This window comes from Cherax quadricarinatus, chromosome 84, assembly GCF_038502225.1.
Source record: "Cherax quadricarinatus isolate ZL_2023a chromosome 84, ASM3850222v1, whole genome shotgun sequence".
NCBI lineage: Eukaryota > Metazoa > Arthropoda > Malacostraca > Decapoda > Parastacidae > Cherax > Cherax quadricarinatus.
Genome location: NC_091375.1, coordinates 10,833,430 through 10,857,585, shown reverse-complemented (window position 1 = coordinate 10,857,585; position 24,156 = coordinate 10,833,430). Strand labels below are relative to the sequence as shown.

Sequence of the window (24,156 nt, the reverse complement as noted above, 5' to 3'; positions counted from 1 at the left end):
TAACCATAGAACTGATGAGGAAAAAAAGGTGAGTGGTGCGTTGAGGTATATGTGGAGACAAAAAACGTTATCTATGGAGGCAAAGAAGGGAATGTATGGAAGTATAGTAGTACCAACACTCTTATATGGGTGTGAAGCTTGGGTTGTGAATGCAGCAGCGAGGAGGCGGTTGGAGGCAGTGGAGATGTCCTGTCTAAGGGCAATGTGTGGTTTAAATATTATGCAGAAAATTCGGAGTGTGGAAATTAGAAGGTGTGGAGTAATAAAAGTATTAGTCAGAGGGCTCAAGAGGGGTTGTTGAGGTGTTTTGGTCATTTAGAGAGAATGAATCAAAGTAGAATGACATGGAGAGCCTATAAATCTGTAGGGGAAGTAAGGTGGGGTAGGGGTCGTCCTTGAAAAGGTTGGAGGGAGGGGGTAAAGGAGGTTTTGTGGGTGAGGGGCTTGGACTTCCAGCAAGCGTGCGTGAGTGTGTGAGTGTGTTAGATAGGAGTGAATGGAGACGAATGGTATTTGAGACCTGACAATCTGTTGGAGTGTGAGCAGGGTAATATTTAGTGAAGGGATTCAGGGAAACTAGTTATTTTTATATAGCCAGACTTGAGTCCTGGAAATGGGAAGTACAATGCCTGCACTCTAAAGGAGGGGTTTGGGATATTAGCAGTTTGGAGGGATATGTTTGTGTATCTTTTTAGGTACGTATATGCTTCTAAGATGTTGTGCTCTGAGCACCTCTGCAAAAACAGTGATTATGTGTGAGGTGAAAGTGATGAATGATGATGAAAGTATTTTTTTTTTTTGAGGATTTTCTTTCTTTTTTGGGTCACCTTGCCTCGGTGGGAGACGGCCGACTTGTTAACCCTTTCAGGGTCCAGAGGCCAAATTTCAAAATGTGCATCAGTGTCCAAGAATTTTCAAAAAATAATTTTGTTATTTTTTCTTATGAAATGGTAGAGAATTTTTTTTTTTGAAAGTAATAAAGCAAAAAGTACGAAATTTGACAGAAAATTGATGAAATTATTCTCTCGCAAATTTTGATGTGTCAGTGACATTTATGCATCGGCGATTTTGCCGACTTTGACTCCCATTTTAGGCCAATTACATTATTCCAGTTGACTAAATTCTTAGCTATTTCACTAGTATTACTTCTATTCTATCAACTGAGCATAAGAATTTGCCAAGTCAACTGTTTCAACTACAAAATAAAGTGATCGGAAATTGGTAATTTGACCAATTTAATGCAAAGTTCAAAATACTTCAATTTCAAAACAGTGTCCAGAATAAACAATGCAGGCATTCCTGGCACTAAACTAACATTTCCTCTGTTCATTAGTTATGTTTTCAGGCTTTACTAATGAATTCCATTTTGATTTTTTATTCACATAATGAATTTTTATTCAAACCAAAAAATAAAAGATTTACTGTTATGCAATATTGTAATAATTGTATGAATAATATCAGCACATTTGTGAACGTATATTAGACCGAACAGCAGGCGTGTATTAGACGTGTGAGGTCATTTGTTTACTCTTGAACATCGGTAAAAATTTAACATTTCCGCTACTTTGAGCTCAGTTTCAAGCCATTTCCAGTACTAAAACCAATAAACATCATCTCTATTTCTGTAATATATCTTCCATTCTATCAAATGAGACAAAGAAATGGCAAATACAACTACAAAAACATACGAAATAACACTGCAAAGTCGCTGTTTTAATTGAAAATTACGGTCTCAGTTTTTTTCTCTCATTATGCACTATGTGCTGAAGGATTTGTTTTATGTGGTGCACACATACCACATACATGTATTCTCTCATATCTAGGCCAAAATTTACCGCTCACAGCTTATCAGAGTGAGCTGAGCTCATGACGTAGATCTATGATTTGGACCCTCAACGTGAAGCCGTAGATCTACGGCACGGACCCTCAAAGGGTTAAAAAAAAAAAAAAAATAAATAAAGATACAGTATATTATATATCCCTCCAAACTGCCAATATCCCAAACCCCTCCTCTAAAGTGCAGCCATTGTACTTCCCATTTCCAGTACTCAAGTCCTGCTATATAAAAATAACCAGTTTCCCTGAATCCCTTCATTAAATATTGCCCTGCTCACACTCCAACAACTCATCAGGTCCCAAAAACCATTCGTCTCCATTCATTCCTATCTAACACACTCACACATGCATGCTGGAAGTGCAAGCCCCTCGCCCACAAAACCTCCTTTACCCCCTCCCCTCCAACCTTTTTGAGGACAACCCCCTACCCCGCCTTCCTTCCCCTACAGATTTATACGCTCTCCAAATCATTCTACTTTGATCCATTCTCTCTAAATGACAAAACCACCTCAACAACCCCTCTTGAGCCCTCTGACTAATACTTTTACTAACTCCACACCTCCTCCTAATTTCCACACTCCAAATTCTCTACATAATATTTACACCACACACTGCCCTTAGACAGGACATCTCTGCTGCCTCCTCGCTGCAACATTTGCAACCCAAGCTTCACACCCATATAAGAGTGTTGGTACCACTATACATTTGTACATTCCCTTCTTCGCCTCCATGGATAATGCTTTTTGTCTCCACAGATACCTCAACACACCACTCACCTTTTTTCCTCCATCAAGTCTATGGTTAACCTCATCCTTCATAAACCCATCTGCTGACAAGTCAGCTCCCAAATATCTGAAAACATTCACTTCTTCCATACTCCCTCTCTCCAATGTGATATCCAGTTTTTCTTTATCTAAATTATTTGATACCCTCATCACCTTACTTTTATCTATGTTCATTTTCAACTTTCTACCTTTACACACCCTCCCAGACTTGTCCACTAACCTTTGCAACTTTTCTTTAGAATCTCCTATATTTTTTCCATGAAGGTTACAAACCAATTTTGGTGAATATTTTATATGTATAAAAACCTATTGGGTAATCCTATTTTATTAACACACTGGCCATCTCATAACGAGGTATGGTGACCCAAAAAAAGAAACACTTTCACCATCATCCACTCTATCACTCTCTTGCCAGAGGCATGCAGATACTACAAACTACAGTGGACCCTCAACCAGTGATGGCATCGATTAACGATAAATCTGACTAGCGATACATTTTAATGCAAAAATTTTGCCTCGACTAGCGCTTAAAAACCCAACCAGTGCAATTCGTTCCGTACCATACGCATCCACTTTGGCCTGAGCGCGCCTCACTTGTCCCTTGGGTGCCAGTGTTTACAAGCCAGCCAGCCACCGCGGTCACTTCCAAACATACAACTGGAACATTTCATATTATCACAGCCTTTGTAGTGATTGCACCTGCAAAATAAGTCACCATGGGCCCCAAGAAAGCTTCTAGTGCCAACCCTACAGCAAAAAGGGTGAGAATTACTATGGAGATGAAGAAAGAGATCATTGCTAAGTATGAAAGTGGAGTGCGTGTGTCTGAGCTGGTCAGGTTGTATAATAAACCCCAGTCAACCATCGCTACTATTGTGGGCAAGAAAACGGCAACCAAGGAAGCTGTTCTTGCCAAAGATGCAACTATGTTTTCGAAACTGAGATCGCAACTGATAGAAGATGTTGAGAGACTGTTATTGGTGTGGATAAACGAGAAACAGATAGCAGGAGACAGCATCTCTCAAGCGATCATATGTGAAAAGGCTAGGAAGTTGCATGACGATTTAATTAAAAAAATGCCAGCAACTAGTGATGTGAGTGAATTTAAGGCCAGCAAAGGTTGGTTTGAGAGATTTAAGAAGCGTAGTGGCATTCATAGTGTGATAAGGCATGGTGAGGCTGCCAGTTCGGACCACAAATCGGCTGAAAAATATGTGCAGGACTTCAAGGAGTACATAGACAGTGAAGGACTGAAACCTGAACAAGTGTTTAATTGTGACGAAACAGGCCTGTTTTGGAAGAAAATGCCAAGCAGGACGTACATTACTCAGGAGGAAAAGGCACTCCCAGGACATAAGCCTATGAAAGACAGGCTTACTCTGTTGATGTGTGCCAATGCTAGTGGTGATTGCAAAGTGAAGCCTTTATTGGTGTATCACTCTGAAACCCCCAGTGTGTTCAGGAAAAACAATGTCCTCAAGGCTAATTTGTGTGTGCTGTGGAGGGCAAATAGTAAGGCATGGGTCACTAGGAACTTTTTCTATGACTGGTTACACCATGCATTTGCCCCCAATGTGAAAAATTACCTAACTGAAAAGAAATTAGACCTTAAGTGCCTCCTGGTATTAGACAATGCCCCTGGTCATCCTACAGATGTGGCAGAGCGACTTTCTAGGGACATGAGCTTCATTAAGGTGAAGTTTTTGCCTCCTAATACCACTCCTCTCCTGCAGCCCATGGACCAGCAGGTTATTTCCAACTTCAAGAAACTGTACACAAAAGCTATGTTTGAAAGGTGCTTTGTAGTGACCTCAGAAACTCAACTGACTCTAAGAGAGTTTTGGAAAGATCATTTTACCATCCTCAATTGTGTAAACATTATAGGTAAGGCTTGGGAGGAAGTGACTAAGAGGACATTGAACTCTGCTTGGAAAAAACTGTGGCCAGAATGTGTAGACAAAAGGGATTTTGAAGGATTTGAGGCTAACCCTGAGAATCCTATGCCAGTTGAGGAATCCATTGTGGCATTGGGGAAGTCCTTGGGGTTGGAGGTTAGTGGGGGGGATGTGGAAGAGTTGGTGGTGGAGGACAGTGAAGAACTAACCACTGATGAGCTGCTAGATCATCTTGAACAGCAAGAGGGCAGACCTGAGGAAACTGCTTCAGAGGAGGGGAGAGAGAAATTGAAGAAGTTGCCTAGTTCTAAGATAAAGGAAATGTGTGCAAAGTGGCTTGAAGTGCAAACCTTTTTTGATGAAAATCACCCTGACACAGCTACTGCAAGCCGTGTTGGCAACCTGTACACTGACAATGTTGTGAACCACTTTAGGAAAGTCATAAAGGAACGAGAGGTACAGGTATCTATGGACAGATATGTTCTGCGACAGAAGTCCAGTGACTCTGAAGCTGGTCCTAGTGGCATTAAAAGGACAAGGGAAGTAACCCCAGAAAAAGACTTGCTGCCTCAAGTGCTAATGGAAGGGGATTCCCCTTCTAAACACTGAGAAGATCAACGCTCTCCCCTCCTCCCATCCCATCAATCATCACCAGATCTTCAATAAAGGTAAGTGTCATGTAACTGTGCATGTAATCTTCAGTTTGTGTGCATTAAAATTAATATTTCATGTGGTAAAAAACTTTTTTTTTCAATACTTTTGGGTGTCTTGCACGGATTAATTTGATTTCCATTATTTCTTATGGGGAAAATTAACTTGACTAACGATAATTTTGACTAACGATGAGCTCTCAGGAATGGATTAATATCGCTGGTTGAGGGTCCACTGTACTAAGAAATAGTTTAAAAATATTCATTGTATTTTTTAAACTGCTATACAGGGTAGGTTCTGGGTTACTACTATAAAGTGAAAATCACTATAAAGTGAATGTATATAAAAGCCTGATAACATCTTTTCACTATCATTTAGTAATTGAGCAATAGAGCAAGGCCTAAAAAATGTATATACACATTACTTACTTTAAAATATTTTCATCCTGACCTTATAGTGAGTGGTAAATATATTTATTGTAAGAAGCCTCAATATATGATGAATGGAAATAAGTGAAAATGCCTGTATTAGCAAAACAATGTAAAGGCCTGCCTGTAGTATATTGTAAACTAAATACCACCACATACCAATGGAGCTAAATAATAAATGTCGTGACCTACCAAGAGACTTAAGGTTGACTTCCTCGGTTAACTTGGCTTCCTCCAGCAGCTCTTCCTGTGTCAACCTGGGAAAGCTGGGTGTTCGGTCTCGCTTATTCATTGCACGTTTCCTTTCCACTTCAGCACGTTCCCTCTGACGCTTCACTGTTTCAGCAGATTTCAACTGAGTTGATTTACGAATACCCTTCTTTTCTGTAAATGGAATAAAATAGAATTCAACTTCTTGCAAGGTAAAAAAAAAAGACACACTTATCAATAAGAAAATACCTGACCTGAAGGAAGGAATAAAGGGAATTATTTCTTTACAATTAGTACTGGAAGAATGGAATAAATTGTAAGAATAGGTAGCAGGTGCTACAACTACTGAAAATTTTATAAAATTATATGATGAATATATTAATTCAAACCAGGCACCACAAACATAGCTCTGCTTCTATGCAGTATACTGCAACAGTAAACAGAGAAAAGTTTCTTACCTAGGGCTGCTAAATCAAAGACAGCATATTGTTTCTTGGGAGAGTGTTTCTTTTCATTTACCTTACTTGCGGTCGATTCCCGCTGCACAGATTTAGGCTCCTGTTAATGTAAGAATCATTATAATCATGTTGTTAAACTTTATGTAGCTGATTTTAGGAAAGAACTGAAGCACACTCAAATGTACAGTTTAGATGAACAGGCAAATCCCACGTTAATGGAAAATCAAACACAGAGAAGAATCAATCTATAAATTTTAGGTTTAATCAGAGACCCTCTTCAGCAGATGCTGAAGAAGTTCTCTGAGGTCAAAATATGCAGATCTTTTCTACCCCATATTGAATTTTCATTCCATATTGGATTTGCCTGTTCACTGATCAATGATTATGACCACCTGTTCACTGATCAATGTTTATAACACTCACTGTACAGTAATATTATTCTGATCTCTCTCTAATATAATAGAGAGTTAACACTATTAGCAAATTATAACACAGTAATGTCCATAGAAACACAGCTACATCAAAAGCTCTGCATGCCATTATAAATTTATAAGTTTTTAACGGATATCAATTTAGCATTTTCTCACGGTAAAAAACCCACTTCAATCCAATAGTATTGCATGATCAAAATTCACCTTGTAAGCTTTGGTAATAAGTCTGCCTCGCTTTCTTTGCTTTCCCTTAGCATCATCCTCTTGGTCTGATACTGGCTCGTCATTCTCATCGATGCTGAAGTCAGAATCTACTTCATCATCTTGTTCCACTTCTGATCTGAGTGCAGAATTGAGACATAAATCACTTCATCTGTTCTTAAAGAAAATCAAAAGCAATAAAAAAAATATATAGTAGGACCCCCATATCTGCAGGGGATATGTTTCAAGGACCTGCCACAGATACCGAAACAGCGGATAGTGGTGAACCCTATATGTAAGTCGTTTTTCGGTTACACATATACCTATGATAAAGTTTAATTGGTAAATTAATCACAATAAGTGGAGAAATAGCACTTTTTCATTGATAGGCAACACTTCACAGCTTCTCTTCAAAGCACTGCCACCATCACTACTTTTGCACTTTGAGGTCATTACATATTAAGCAAAATTAAGGGTTATTTTCCGACCACGATAAACCTCAGATGACTAAAACCACAGATACTGAACCCGCGGATTCAAGGGTCCTATTGTATATATATACTATATCTTTTTCTTTCTTTCAACACACCGGCCGTATCCCACCGAGGCGGGGTGGCCCAAAAAGAAAAACAAAGTTTCTCTTTTAAATTTAGTAATTTATATGGGAGAAGGGGTTACTAGCCCCTTGCTCCCGGGATTTTAGTCGCCTCTTACAACACGCATGGCTTACGGAGGAAGAATTCTGTTCCACTTCCCCATGGAGATAAGAGGAAATAAACAAGAACAAGAACTAGAAAGAAAATAGAAGAATACCCAGAGGGGTGTGTATATATATGCTTGTACATGTATGTGTAGTGTGACCTAAGTGCAAGTAGAAGTAGCAAGACATACCTGAAATCTTGCATGTTTATGAGACAGACAGAAGACACCAGCAATCCTACCATCATGTAAAACAATTACGGTTTTCGTTGTACACTCACTTGGTAGAACGGTAGTACCTCCCTGGGCGGTTGCTGTTTACCAACCTACTACCTAGGATATATGTACTATATATATATTTTTTTTCAACACGTCAGTTGTCTCCCACCGAGGCAGGGTGACCCAAAAAGAAAGAAAATCCCCAAAAAGAAAATACTTTCATCATTCAATACTTTCACCTCACGCATACATGATCACTGTCTTTGCAGAGGCGCTCAGATATGACAGTTTAAAAGTCAACCTCCAAACTGCCAATATCCCAAACCCCTCCTTTAAAGTGTAAGCATCATACTTCCCATTTCCAGGACTCAAGTCCAGCTAACCGGTTTCCGTGAATCCCTTCACAAAATAAAAAGATAGTGTTTGACCTGGTGACCATCAGGGCCCCAGTGCTGGATCTCACAGTCAATTACAATTACTTTCTTAGCCGAGTCCTCATTTTTCTCTGCATCAACCACACAGACACTCATAACTGTATTTACATACAACCTGTGGCATCAACTTAACCTGTGTTTCACTTCACATCTTTTAGTGGTTTCTTTGTACTTCTTCTACTATGTTCCCATCTTGACAGTTTGGAAAAAAAAAAAAAAAAGCCCTATGAAAAGCACATGAAAGAACTATTCTATACATGTTAACAGAAATGGGGCATGGTAAAACATCATAGTCAACAGTGTTACAAAGCTAAACTTCATGTTAACCATTATGAAAGATCATCAATGTTAATTATATTATCAAGCATAAAACCTAAAGGTTAATCTTTAATTTGGCAAACCACATGTTCATAATCACAAAAGATAAAACTAATATTTTTTTAACAAGGCAGGGTGACCAAAAAAAGAAACACTTTCACCATCATTCACACTATCACTGTCTTGGCAGAGGTGCACAGATACAGTAGTTTAGATGTCCCTGCATATACCAAATCCCTCATAACTGTATTTACATACAGTTATGTACAGTGCATGCACTGTACTTCCCACCTCCAGGACTCAAGTTTGGCTAACTGGTTTCCCTTAATCCCTCCACAAAATCTAATGGCTCTATTACGAGAAAGACCATGATAATCATTGTACATAACAAAACTTTATGTTAAAAAATAAAAGTGATGGCCCAACAGTAATATAAAACACTCAGTATTCAATAATACTCTGTGAAAACTATATTAAAGTACTATACAGTATACTAGGTTAGCTCACTGATAATCAATGTCATCTGCCTCTTCCATAAATCCTCCATACGTAGTCTTGTAGAAATCATCCTCCTCCTCTTCCTCCAATAAGCGGGACATTTTTGACCCAGCATTATTACGGCGGTCACGTGTTGCTGCCATGGTGTCTGCTACCACCTCACTGAAAGGAAACAAATGAATCAACTTTTCTTACCAAGAATTTGGAAGAAAAACTGCTGGATTTACCAAGCATTTGATCCATAAAGTCATTCGACAATTTTGATAATGATAAATTAAGGTACGTACAGTGGCACCTCGGGATACGAACAGCTCAAAACGCGAACAATTATGTAAGTGCATTTATGTAAGTGCTTTTGTAAGTGTATTTTTGGGGGTCTGAAACAGATTAATCTAATTTACATTATTCCTCATGGGAACAAATTCATTCGGTATCAGCACTCGAACAGCCTTCTGGAACGAAATAAGTTCGTATCCCGAGGTACCACTGTACTGTGCATATTGCTGTCCACACTAATACTGTACCAGCAAGAATGAGCAAACATCACAATGAAAATTGAAGGACACTTGACTTGCACTTTCATCAGCTACATAAGTACTATATATACGGTTCTATACAGTACAATACTATATTAACCATCTTAAAAATAATAAAGCAAAAAGACAAAATCATTCAAAATTTATAAGTTATAAGTTTGGAGGGATATGTTGTGTATCTTTATATGTGTATGCTTCTAGACTGTTGTATTCTGAGCACCTCTGCAAAAACAGTGATAATGTGCGAGTGTGGTGAAAGTGTTGAATGATGATGAAAGTATTTTCTTTTTGGGGATTTTCTTTCTTTTTTGGGTCACCCTGCCTCGGTGGGAGACGGCCGAATTTTTTAATAAAAAAAAAAAAAAAAAGAGTTTATGAAAGACTTTGCTCCAAGATTGCCAGGGGTGCAAAAGTTCAAACCCAAGAGATGAATCAGTGATTAGCTACCTAGAAACCTGGACACTATAGTTTAACTTTGATCTATTCTGGAAGTTTTCCTACTCCTGCAGCACAGCCCTGGCTCAGGCCTCCCTGTTGATGGTAAAAATGTCTAGCATTAGCATTCACATAAAATATACCCCATATGAAAAGGCATATGATAGAGTGGATAGAGGAGCAATGTGGCAGATGTTGCAAGTATATGGAATAGGTGGTAAGTTACTAAATGCTGTAAAGAGCTTTTATGAGGATAGTGAGGCTCAGGTTAGGGTGTGTAGAAAAGAGGGAGAATACTTCCCGGTAAAAGTAGGTCTTAGACAGGGATGTGTAATGTCACCATGGTTGTTTAATATATTTATAGATGGGGTTGTAAAAGAAGTAAATGCTAGGGTGTTCGGGAGAGGGGTGGGATTAAATTATGGGGAATCAAATTCAAAATGGGAATTGACACAGTTACTTTTTGCTGATGATACTGTGCTTATGGGAGATTCTAAAGAAAAATTGCAAATGTTAGTGGATGAGTTTGAGAATGTGTGTAAAGGTAGAAAGTTGAAAGTGAACATAGAAAAGAGTAAGGTGATGAGGGTATCAAATGATTTAGATAAAGAAAAATTGGATATCAAATTGGGGGGAGGAGTATGGAAGAAGTGAATGTTTTCAGATACTTGGGAGTTGACGTGTCGGCGGATGGATTTATGAAGGATGAGGTTAATCATAGAATTGATGAGGGAAAAAAGGTGAGTGGTGCGTTGAGGTATATGTGGAGTCAAAAAACGTTATCTATGGAGGCAAAGAAGGGAATGTATGAAAGTATAGTAGTACCAACACTCTTATATGGATGTGAAGCTTGGGTGGTAAATGCAGCAGCGAGGAGACGGTTGGAGGCAGTGGAGATGTCCTGTCTAAGGGCAATGTGTGGTGTAAATATTATGCAGAAAATTCGGAGTGTGGAAATTAGGAGAAGGTGTGGAGTTAATAAAAGCATTAGTCAGAGGGCAGAAGAGGGGTTGTTGAGGTGGTTTGGTCATTTAGAGAGAATGGATCAAAGTAGAATGACATGGAAAGCATATAAATCTATAGGGGAAGGAAAGAGGGGTAGGGGTCGTCCTCGAAAGGGTTGGAAAGAGGGGGTAAAGGAGGTTTTGTGGGTGAGGGGCTTGGACTTCCAGCAAGCGTGCATGAGCGTGTTAGATAGGAGTGAATGGAGACGAATGATACTTGGGACCTGACGATCTGTTGGAGTGTGAGCAGGGTAATATTTAGTGAAGGGATTCAGGGAAACTGGTTATTTTCATATAGTCGGACTTGAGTCCTGGAAATGGGAAGTACAATGCCTGCACTTTAAAGGAGGGGTTTGGGATATTGGCAGTTTGGAGGGATATGTTGTGTATCTCTATACGTATATGCTTCTAAACTGTTATATTCTGAGCACCTCTGCAAAAGCAGTGATAATGTGTGAGTGTGGTGAAAGTGTTGAATGATGATGAAAGTATTTTCTTTTTGGGGATTTTCTTTCTTTTTTTGGGTCACCCTGCCTCGGTGGGAGACGACCGACTTGTTGAAAAAAAAAAAAAAAAAATGTATTCTTTGAAACTTTACCACAGGATGCCACCAATTTTATACATGAAGCATTATAGAATTTGTACATGATGTCACTGGGTAAGCGTCCGACATGCTAGCAAGTGTATCAGTGATGCTTTGTGTACCTCTTGTGATTTTTGGCAAAACTGTGCATTTGTGAAAAATAAAACTGTACATTACTACTACTATTAATAATAATAATAATATAATAATAATTAATAATTATAATTATTATTATAATTATGCTGATCATCTCATACTCCATGTAAGATGACCAAAAAACTGGGAAGAAAAAAGAAGATAAGGGATACACTGAAATAGGAAAAAGGGTACATAGGTAGACAGGGTCCAAAGTTTGGTGGTCCAACCACTTGGATTTGTAGTTTGTGATGAATGTGTTAGTTGGCGCAAGCGAGTTAACGTGAAGTGTGTTATTGTCTTTCTCTCCTTTTTTTTACACATACCCCCCTGCACACTGCATATCAATATACAGTACTATATAAAAATTAAAAAAATTAAATATCATTATCACTATAAATATTGGTAATTTACTAGATTAAAATCTCATCAAATTAATGCACGTGACAAGTACAAGATTTCAGATATTGTATCATTAAATATGATGTTATTTACCATTTTCTGTATGGCCTGTCTGGACCTGTTCCTAAAATGATGGATGTTTGGCCTCTAAAATATACTGTTCTAGTGTATGGCCCCCATCTCTGTCCATACATTTTACACTTCATCTGACTGATATCTCTATACAAACTGAACTACTACAGAAAATTATAGCCTAGCCTTAGTCTAGCAGTGACAATGTTTTGTGGTCTGCAGATCTTGTAACTCCTACATAAACATGTTTTACATAACACATATCATTATGATGGACAATGGACTGGCTAGTTCCTATCTGCTCAGAACTACTTTCTTCTTCACACTCATTTCTTAGTTTTTTTTAATGACTTTTTTTTTTAACTTTTATGTATGAAACCAAAATTATATTAGACATTCCCTCTGTTCATTACTAGTTGAGCAAAGGCATTGCCTTCACCATACTCCTCAAGACCTAAGTGAGATGAAATCCACAAAATGTTGACCTTTAATCACTTTGTCAATTTCTGTATATCTGGCCTCATATATAACCATGTTACATTCAGATCTCAGACTAAGAGCAAGTAATGAGACCTGGAAGGCATAAAAAAATTAATCACTGTAGTTTCATTTATTTAGGCTTAACTATGGTTGTATTATAGGATAATGACTTAATTACATTGGTATATTATATACTAATGACATTTGTATGACATACCACTTTCGTAAGTTTTGACTTCATAGTTTTATCACACCCAATGGCTACCGAAAGAAAATGGCATGGTTTCCTGCCAACATGGCATACAAATGCTGCAAACACACACTGCAGTACCTATACAGGCCTTCCTCACTTACACACATGGTACATGGACATAAAAATAAATTCTATAACCTCAGGATGGTTAGAAAGATGAATGACATATGAAGTAGTGGAGGCATATGCCAAGACTTGACCCCAATAACTACTATAGTACTTGGAGAGTAGAACATGTTCAAACTAACCTAAACCAATTAAAAAGGTTATGGCACATTCAGTACGTACAGTAATAACACAAATAAATAACACAACTTCTATATATAACTGACTTATTTTGACTATCAAGAAATACTGAATAAAAGCTGAAAGAATAAAAAAATAAAAAAAAAAATTCTTATTTATTTAAAGCACTAAAATCATGAGATACATTCAGCATTAGGACAAATGGAAGCTGATCATATGTTTACCCAATTGTATTTGTCTGTTTGTCTGTGTTCTGGAGTATGTTCTATTAAGATAAATGGGACAAAATCTTGTAAGGCTATGTAATAACAAAATATTCAGTTCTGCAATATGAACTGTGATGGACATGTGGGTTGGTAGACCACCAACAGGAACAGCCTAGTTGAGTAGACAAGCATCAGACAAGCCTGGCCAATCACTGAGCTCCGGAAGTGGAAAAACTCTCAGAACTCATCAAAGGTATACAATTCAGTTTTACATCAGCAAATTCTTGCATATTGAGCTACTACAACAATAGCAGACATTACACAGGAAAAAAATGGATAGGCAGAATGCACTTATTTTACTAATTAAAACAAATTCTGACAAGAATTGCTCATGACTTACCAGTCTGAAAGATACAAAATACATATACTGATAGGTACAATGAAAGATAAATAAATAAAATGGATGAATAATTGCCAAATAATACCTTCAATTTATATGCAATTTATCAGAAGGGCTAAATATATTTATGATCACGTTTGCAAAGAAATAAATTATTGATTCTATAAAAGGGTCAAATTATAAATGACTTTTATTAAGTTTTAAATTACATAATCATTAGAAGACTAGATACTAAGCAGATTTTAAATATTGCCAAATGTTTGGAAATCTTTCTTGTTAAATAGATGCTTCTAAAAGACTTCCAGTATTAAAACATATAATGTAGCTTACACCCACCTTTGTTAAATCCACTGCTATGCTTGTAATCCTCTTCACATTAAGTTGAATAGAGCCCTCTGCTTTTCCTTAAGAACCTCTGCTAATAGGTATATTTACATTAACTTAATTTGGCCTCTTCTTCTTTTCTTAAATCTAGTTTGTACTTCCGTATTAACACTTAAGACGTGAAATGGGTACCAAGGTTTGAGGGCTGCCAAGTAAAAGTTGAGATGACAGTTCCAATCTTTATGCACTTTTCAAGAGACTTTCCCAGTTGGGAAAATGTAGCAACATAATTCTGAGGCTGGTGTACAAAAACAACCTGAATAATCTGAAACTCTATGAAGCTATAAATGTCGTAATTATAAGTTTCTGAAGTCATCCTTATGTACAAGCCAACCAGAGATTCATCATCCCATACCTATCTTTTAACATATCAAGTTAAAGAAAAAATGGCCTCCTTAAATAATATTAACTGGACTTTTCTTAAGCTACTGTTATTGCATACATACATTACATTGTACTCTCTCGTGTTAACTTTAGCAAATGTTTTCTAAGTAAAGTACACTGAATACAATACATGTATATAGTTCTTAACTAAAATTATTATTATTTTAAAAGAAATTAAAAATACTCATTCATTAATCAAAATTAAATTGGGTATTTGCTTTATATAAAAAATTGGTAAATTTAAAACATAACTTTATTCTCAAATATAATCACAATCATTTGTGCATAAGTCCAACTACTTCAGAAATGCTGCGAGCTCCAGCAGGCTGAGCTCTAAGTCTCCGTCCTCCAACCTTGTTTACTACGAGTTCAATCACACTGTCAAGTTTTTGACGAGGTACTCCGCATTTAATAAGCTCTTTGCCAGCTTTCAAAATGCTGTCCCTAATTTTATCAGAATTTGTTTCAGTAAGAGTAATTGAACATTTGGAGTCTTCAACAGTTTTACTGCGCGTGCTTCTTCTTATATTTGATACAGCCGAGTTTGACCCCTCACTATTTTCTAAGCTGTGCAAGTCTCTCTTCAACGTCTCTAACTTATGCTGCAAAAGAACTGCTACATTAGCTTTACCATCTAGAGAAGCCTTCAAGATATTCTCAAGACAATTAAATTCTTCCTCCATTACTCCAAGAACATTGCGGTTTGTTGATCTTAACCCGATGGCTGCCGAATATTCTTGGTGCATCCTCTTTAAGTCATTCTGAAGAACTGAAAGACTAATATTTTTATTAGTGTAATCTTTTCTTGCAGGCACTTCTCCATTGTTATTGTCTTTCTGCTGTTTTATGAGATACTGCTTATAACTTGCTTCAAGAACCTCAGAGCAGTTGCTTTCCAGAAATTTATTTAAAGCTTTTTCACTTTTCAATGATGTTCTCATCAATGTCATCATAAAACAGGCATTAAGAAGAGACTCAGGATGAAATTTTTTTACCTTTCTGGATATCATCAAGTTCTTAACACGACTCATGAGTGTCTCAAGATTAACAGTGTTAGAGCCTCCAGCCACTAAAAGATTCTGATTTTCTTGCCGCCAAGTGTCATACAAATCCAGTACATCACGTGTTGTGACAGATCCTTCAGGCTGTTCTAGAAGCTTTGTATTGGAACAATTCTCTAGTGAAGCTTGGTGCACCAAAGCCTCAATAATATTTCCCTCATTTTCTTTATCTGGTCCTTCCATGCCAAGAACTGGATTAGTCTTACCCCCATCTCCTTCCAATGCTCCAAGGGACTTGGTCTGAGCAAGAGTACCTCGAGGAGAAGCTCTTAAAGATTTTGCATTTCTTGAGAATCTGCCTGGGTTCTTTCTCCTAACAGTTTCCCAGTACTTATTTAACACTTCAGGGCACTGTAAGTCTGCTTCATCTACCCAACTAGCATCCTCTGATCTAAAACCCAACCACTTGACTAAGTATCTATAACCTTTGCCACCGTCCTTGTGCACTTCCTGAAAATCAAGAATCTTTTCAACTTCAAAATCTTCTCCAGAGCAAAGCAAATTACGTTTCTTCACCTGAGCATTATTTAAAATGTTTCTCCTTAATTCAACCCTTCGTTTACATCTCTGCTTCCTAGAACTCTCCTCTATAAAATCTGAGAACTCATCAGATTCATATTCATCCAGAGATAACCCAATGCTCCTCTTCCTTGAAACTGACCTTTTACCAACACTCTCCATGTAACAGCTTGGAGGACGACTTATTGCATCACTTCCTGGTGTCCCTTCCGATACTGCTAAGTTGCCTGAACCTGACCTTTTACCAACACTCTCCATATAACAGCTTGGAGGACGACTTATTGCACCACTTCTCGGTGTCCTTTCAGATGCTGCTAATCTGCTTACAGTACACTTGTCTGCATCTTTTACATCCTGAGAAGTCTGAGAAATTCCAGAAGGCAATTTTTTGTCTTTAGAAAATTTTTTACATGTAGTCTGTCCATTTTCAGAGTGTTTTTTACTATCTGGTTTGGATTTCTCAAGTGTAAATGAATCATCAGAAATTACAGACTCATCTATAACCAGGCTTTTTTCACTGTACTCTGAATCACTCACACTTGCATTCTCTGGCTGAGCAGAGTTGCTAACATCTGTTTTGTCTCTGCTGTTTTCAGCATTATCTCCTTCTATTGTACTTCGTCGAGAAGGTCCCAAGAGAGAGACTAAATACTGGATGTCTTCCAGCCAATCTTCTTCCAAGTACATTACAGCATCCTCTTTGCTAACAGCAAGCATTTGTTTATATTCATCATGAAGTCTGACAGAAGACGACATTAGAGTTCCAGCTGGAATGCGAATAGACTGTACCTTCCTCTCTGTCATCAGCTTTTCAACAGCTTTTAAAAGATCAGTAACAAACACATTACTACCCACTGCCATTTTGTTTTTAAGCCACTGAGAATATAGACAAACAATGTCTCCTCGGGTGATGGAGCCTTCCTTTCCCTTCGTCTTTACAAGTTCATTACCAAAAGCAGATGTGTTTTCTTTAATGTCAACTGATGGTGCCTGGGAGACTATTTTTTTTGCATAAGTACGGTTGCCCTTTTTTCTTTTGTCGGTTACATTCTTCACTTTTTTTAAGTTTTGTTTGTGTGACAGATGTTTCTTTTTCTTTGTGTTCTTCAGAAATGCATTTATAGCAGCCTTTCTTTTCTTCGGAAGTTCATATCCTTCACTTTGAATTCCACAAAATCTTTTAGGAAATTTAAATTCTTTCTGCAAAGTACTGAAATCTAAACTGTTTGTCTTGGCTGCTTTGCTTACTGATAACACCGCAGATAAAATATGTGTATAATCTTTTATTTCTAATCCAGACATTTGGAATAATCTGAGTGCCAAGGATGTTTTGGTAGCACCCCTTGACACATAGAAATCATGGAGTTCTTTCACCATTCCAATAGTTATATCAACATCCTTCTGACCATCTGAATTTATATCATCAACAGTCACTCCAGCCTCACAACAATAGTCTCCAAGATAGTAGTCAACCTCCTTAAACTTGGGAACCAAATGGCCATTAGTAAAAGTAAAAGAAATTAATGAATTATCAATAAATAGAAATTTTTTATATTTTCTGCATGTAAGTTCACCTGTAGATTTTGGAAATGGTGCAGAAATATTAGATGATGGCTTTGTTTGGCATTCCCCATAATTAACATGCACATTTTTATTTTCTACACTTTCCAAATTCTTTCTCTTTTCATGTAAATTCATTTGGCTGTAACTTGGTGGCTGAACAGATGGAGTGCTAGTAGGCATAAAAAGACTCTTAATCTCAATAGACTCAATTCCTCTAGCACTAAGCTTTCGAAGTCTTCCACTTTTACTCACACCAATTGTCCCAACAGGATTATTAGTTTCAGTAGACACACTTTGAATTCCCTCCAGTTTTACTGGTATGATTTCACATTTATTTTCTTCCACTAACTTACATTCAGATCTTGAAATCTGGTTGCTTTGTATTACAGGCTCTTCAAAACATATAACGTCTTCTTTTACAGGTAACGAAAAATCAGCTAAATCAAGTTTTTTTTCCCTTTTCAAGGTCCCATCAGCTGCAGCATTTTCATGCTCACATTTCTGAAACTCTGCTACTTTATGTTTTCTTAGTGAACTACTCTTTTCGAATAACGGAGGTGAAATGTGGGGACTGACACTACATGGCTGGCTGTCCTCAATCTCAATTTCTTCCTTAACAAAAATTGATTCCTCATTAACATCTTTTTTTAACAATGATGGCAAAACAAACTCCATTAGATCAAAAGCTCTTAGCCTAACATTAGCCCTTTTTTTTCCAGAAAATGTTACTGCAAGAGCCTTCCTTCGCTTGAGAACCAGATGAATTTTATTCAAATCTTCAGCTGTTGGTTCACCATCTTCAATGCCACTTAATCGTTGAAGCCACAGAGCAACATCAATTCGTTGCCATGAAATTCTCTTAGCAAATTCATCCAACTCATAAACAATGCCATTATTAATAGGAACACGCTTTAGCTTCATACTTTCCAAGAAACTAATGGTGCAGCCAACTCTACTGCATAGCTCTCCTATAAAGTCCTGCTTGTCAATAGCATTTATTTGATCTATGGATGGTAATTTCATCTCCTCCTCTATCATTTTCATGCAGCTTCTCGTCATCTTCCTGGGGAACACAGAATCTGTGTGGCTATCACTCACATTCTTGTCAACAGTGTCTTTGGTTTTCCAAGCAGATATTTCTACGTTGTCTAGCTTAGACTTTGTTTGATATTTTACATTTTTAACAAGTATTTCTTGGGATTCACTTTGGCATAGGCGCTTCTTTGGCAATGTTACTTCACAAGAACTCCGACACTTTGGAGTTATCGACAACGAACTGTCTGTATTGATATTAAAACTTTTTTTTTTTAAATCAGTGCTTGAATTTCCAACTCTCCTTCGTCCTCGTAGAGATGTAAGTGTTTTCTTTAAATTCTTAGTTGCCTGCTTACCCCTACGTGATAAAGACTTTCTATGTTTCTCACTTGAATCAGCTCTTATCAATCTCTCACTCTGCAAACATTCCTCAAAACTTTCCTTGACTGAACTTTCAATTAAGTCATCCCTGACAACAATGCTATCATCATTTGCATCCAAAAATCCCTCGAAAGTAACACTACTACTACAACTTGATTCTGAAAATCCCTCAAAGGTACTACCACTGGCCTCAGAAAACCCATCAAAGCTGGAACTAGAGTCATCAGGACTCCTCAACATTTCTTCCAGTGTGGGAGGATGCTGACGTATGTAGAAAGGTGATCCATCTTGTAGTTGTGAGACATAGACTGGCACGTCATCCACAATGACACAGTCCGTGTCAGAAGCGGTAGTATTATCTTCCATGGTATCCTCCTCAGGTAGCACAGGTTCTACATCATCTTTGGATAAAGCAGCAGCAGGAGGAGAAGCAGCAGGAGGAGAAGCAGTAGGAGGAGAAGTAGCAGTAGTTACATCCAGTGGATCAACCTGGCCATCACTCTCTAACACACTACACACACTATTCTCCTCCACTATAATCAGGGAATCCATCTTACTGGCCGACAATTACTTCACAACCCTCCTATCATCCTCGTCTAACACTTCAACAGTCTATAAACTATCTGTCGCAGAGAAATTTGGTATTTTTTTTACAATAAAATTGTTGATAGTTCTCAAGTGTTGATGGAGGAGGTAAACATGAGGAAGATGAAAAGCAGCGAAGGTCAAAAATAATCTACCTCCTTCAATATCATTGTTAAAAAGATATAAAAATAAGACAAAACTGTTTATTTCTTATAAACAGAGAGAAAATTTGCAATAGTTATGTCTCCAGTTCATTAGTTACAGTTTTAGTGCAATCATAATATAACAATCTCTCTCTCATTTAAGACACACGACTCATCCTGGGGGATAATTAATTATCCCTGGATAATAAGGAAGTAGAATACTTACTTTACAATCACGACGGATCAATAACTGGGGTAGAATAACGCAATAATTAGTCAATATTCCTCTTAAGAATAAATGTAAACGCTATACAACCCAAACAATCTTAAGTATGAAAATAGCAAAATGCAAAACACAAAGTTCAACTTATGGGGACCCATAGCCTCGGAGAGACAAATGAAGATAAGATTTCGTTCGGATTTTTAACCTCGGAGGGTTAGCCACCCAGGATAACCCAAGAAAGTCAGTGCGTCATCGAGGACTGTCTAACTTATTTCCATTGTGGTCCTTAATCTTGTCCCCCAGGATGCGACCCACACCAGTCGACTAACACCCAGGTACCTATTTGCTGCTAGGTGAACAGGACAACAGGTGTAAGGAAACGTGTCGAATGTTTCCACCCGTCGGGAATCGAACCCGGGCCCTCCGCGTGTGAAGCGGGAGCTTTAGCCACCAGGCCACCGGGCCACCATGTTCATTTTAGCTACAGCTACACATAAACACAGTTACGCAACTTTAGATGATTACATTATTATTATAATCAAAAAGAAGCGCTAAGCCACAAGGACTATACAACTAGATGATTACAATTATCATACAGTGAGAAAATAAGAACATAAGAATGGGGGAATGTTGTACATGAACGGTACACAATACCGACAAGTTGAAAAAATCGACTATGGTGCTCTTCACACCAACCCCTAAGGCTGAGGGACATAACATAAGAAAGAAGGAACACTGCAGCAGGCCTACTGGCCTGTGCGAGGCAGGTCCAAGTCTCCTACCGGCTTAAGCCAATGCCCTAACCTAGTTAGGTCAGGTCACATTCACTTAAGGAAGGAGCACGGCATCTGACCTAGTAGCACAAGCTAGTCAGGTCCAACTCACATCCACCCGCACCCACTCATGTATTTATCTAACCTACTTTTAAAACTGCACAACGTTTTAGCCTCTATAACTGTACTCGGGAGTTTGTTCCACTCATCCACAACTCTATTACCAAGCCAGTGCTTTCCTATATCCTTCCTGAATCTGAATTTTTCCAACTTGAAACCATTGCTGCGAGTTCTGTCTTGGCTAGATATTTTTAGTACGCTATTTATATTCCCTTTATTTATTCCTGTCTTCCATTTATACACCTCGATCATATCCCCCCTAATTCTACGCCTTTCGAGAGAGTGCAGATTCATGGCCCTTAGTCTATCCTCATACGGAAGATTTCTGATACATGGGATCATCTTTTTCATCCTCCTCTGTACATTTTCCAGAGCATTTATATTATTATTATTATTATCAAAAAGAAGCGCTAAGCCACAAGGGCTATACAGCGCTCCTCAGCGCCCCTCACAGTCTAGCAGGAGTTTTGGCGAAATATTTGTCAAAGCTCCTGGGTACAATCAGTCAGGCTCATCTAAAGCATTCGGGTGACCTCCTTAACCGTATCAGGGATCTCGACATGAGTGACAAGAAGCTTGCAAGTTTTGACGTGACTGCCTTATTCACCAATGTCCCAGTTGATCAAGCCATTGATCTTCTTCGCAGGGTGATTAAACATGATACAGAGTTACCTGTACCCCGCCAAGATTTTGTGAGCCTTTCGAACTTTGTGTTCGTTATAACTGTTTTAGGTTCGAGGACAAGAAGTACAAACAACTCTTCGGACTAGCCATGGGATCCCCCCTTAGTGCAGTTCTTGCCAATTTATATATGGAGGACCTGGAATCAAGAAGGATCCTCAGTAACATCCCTCGTTCAGTTACTTGGATGCGGTACGTAGATGATATTTTGGTCATTGTACCCAAAAATCTTGACGTACAGGGCATCCTCAACACCATCAACACTCTGGAACCTACTATTAAATTTACTCAAGAGGAGGAGAAGGACAACCAGTTACCTTTTCTCGACGTTCTCTTACGCACAGGGGAAAACAAACTTTCTTTTAAAGTCTACCGGAAGCCTACCTACAAGAATGATCTACATTTCTTCTCTCACCATGACACAAGAACTAAAAGAGGGGTAGTTATTGGCTTCTTTCTGAGAGCCTACAGAATTTCCAGTCCGCAGTTCCTCGAAGAAGAATGTACATACATCACCAACTCTTTTAGTTCACTACACTTTCCCCTACACTTCATACGTGACTGCAGGAAACGTGCAACACGTATCCTCAGCAAGACCAACACCTATCAAATTGAAGAAAAACCTCCAAGTTACATCGTTTTACCGGTCAGCAACGTTGCCACTAATGTTTCAAAAATGTTTGACAGAAAACTGGCTAAAATATCTACCAGCTCTTCAACTACTATTAGGAACCTGATACAAAAACCCAAGCATGATTCTGGCACAAGTGCAGGAATCTACACTATACCATGTGGGGGGTGTGACAAAGTATATGTAGGGGAAACAGCCAGAACTCTGGACATTAGGATAGCAGAACACCAAAATGCTTGCAGAAATGATGACCGCAAAAACGCATGTGTTCAACATAGAGACGATGTTGGACACCTCATGAAATTCAATGAAGCTAAACTAGTTATTAAAGAAGACGACTTAAGACGGAGAAAATGCATTGAAGCTGCACTAATTTCTGTCAGTAACACTATAAAGCAAAAATCCGGTAGTTACAGTATTTCAAAATTACTAAGCAAGAGGATATTACCCATCCTGGGAACTGGTGTTACATGATGCCAGCAGGTCCCTCTCTAGCCTTACCTCCTTAGTTCCATTACTACTACTACTACTACTACTACTACTACCACCTCTACCCATGCGTCACCTCACCTGACTCCTGCCACTATATATATGTGTGTTTTCTTAGTTTTCTCTGTATTAGGACTGAAGAAGCCACTCGTGGCGAAACGTTTCCTTTAATAAATGTCCTGAACTGTACATAAGTGTCTTTTTCCACATCTTGTCGGTATCACCATACCATTTCCTCAGCGCTCAGAGCATTTATATCCATTCTGTAATACGGTGACCAGAACTGAGCAGCATAGTCTAAATGAGGCCTAACCAAGGCTATATAGAGTTGAAGAACAACCTGAGGACTTCTATTATTTATACTTCTAGATATGAAGCCAAGAATTCTGTTAGCTTTATTGTGAACGCTAACGCACTGTTGTTGTCTTAGTTTTAGATTACTGCTAACCAGAACTCCTAAATCCTTTTCGCAATCAGTAGTATTAAGATCTACATTTAGTTTATATATGGCATGGTTATTTTCCTGTCCAACATTTAGAACTTTGCATTTGTCTATATTAAACTGCATCTGCCACTTCTCCGACCACTGCATCAGTCTACTCAAATCTTCCTGGAGTGCTCTAATGTCCTTGTCAGAATGAATTTGACGGCCTATTTTGGTGTCATCAGCAAACTTGTCTCGGGCCCCTGACACTTATTGTATGGTCTCTTAACGTGCTAGTGACACCCCTGCTTTTCATTGGGGGGATGGTGCATCGTCTGCCAAGTCTTTTGCTTTCGTAATGAGTGATTTTCGTGTGCAAGTTCGGTACTAGTCCCTCTAGGATTTTCCAGGTGTATATAATCATGTATCTCTCCCTCCTGCGTTCCAGGGAATACAGGTTTAGGAACCTCAAGCGCTCCCAATAATTGAGGTGTTTTATCTCCGTTATGCGCGCCGTGAAAGTTCTCTGTACATTTTCTAGGTCGGCAATTTCACCTGCCTTGAAAGGTGCTGTTAGTGTGCAGCAATATTCCAGCCTAGATAGAACAAGTGACCTGAAGAGTGTCATCATGGGCTTGGCCTCCCTAGTTTTGAAGGTTCTCATTATCCATCCTGTCATTTTTCTAGCAGATGCGATTGATACAATGTTATGGTCCTTGAAGGTGAGATCCTCCGACATGATCACTCCCAGGTCTTTGACGTTGGTGTTTCGCTCTATTTTGTGGCCAGAATTTGTTTTGTACTCTGATGAAGATTTAACTTCCTCATGTTTACCATATCTGAGTAATTGAAATTTCTCATCGTTGAACTTCATATTGTTTTCTGCAGCCCACTGAAAGATTTGGTTGATGTCTGCCTGGAGCTTTGCAGTGTCTGCAATGGAAG

The 24,156-nt window shown here is 38.4% G+C and overlaps 2 protein-coding genes across 7 annotated transcripts in view; both read right to left on the bottom strand.

Moving 5' to 3' along the window:
* Positions 1-20,220, bottom strand: part of YL-1 (Vacuolar protein sorting-associated protein YL-1) — a 33,968-nt gene extending 13,748 nt beyond the window's left edge. Inside the window, exons 1-6 of one of the 6 annotated variants that reach the window (XM_070103053.1) lie at positions 20,097-20,189; positions 14,152-14,233; positions 9,073-9,225; positions 6,899-7,034; positions 6,264-6,363; positions 5,788-5,979 (exon numbers count right to left, since the gene is read on the bottom strand). In XM_070103053.1, coding sequence (XP_069959154.1) covers positions 5,788-5,979; positions 6,264-6,363; positions 6,899-7,034; positions 9,073-9,206 — 562 coding nt within the window. In that variant the 5' untranslated portion in view covers positions 9,207-9,225; positions 14,152-14,233; positions 20,097-20,189. Of the gene's footprint in view, positions 1-5,787; positions 5,980-6,263; positions 6,364-6,898; positions 7,035-9,072; positions 9,226-14,151; positions 16,325-19,796; positions 19,831-20,096 lie in introns of those variants that run through there. The other 5 variants (XM_070103051.1, XM_070103052.1, XM_070103050.1 and 2 more) reach the window with 5 other exon arrangements.
* LOC128704407 (uncharacterized) lies at positions 14,859-19,846 on the bottom strand. The gene has a single exon (XM_053799559.2). The coding sequence runs from the start codon at positions 19,692-19,694 to the stop codon at positions 14,859-14,861; it is 4,836 nt and encodes a 1,611-aa protein (XP_053655534.2). The 5' UTR covers positions 19,695-19,846.
* Positions 20,221-24,156: the final 3,936 nt, after the last annotated feature.

Excerpts from the sequence above, each read along its gene's own strand:
- LOC128704407 (XM_053799559.2), bottom strand. The coding sequence starts at position 19,694 with ATGGATTCCCTGATTATAGTGGAGGAGAATAGTGTGTGTAGTGTGTTA.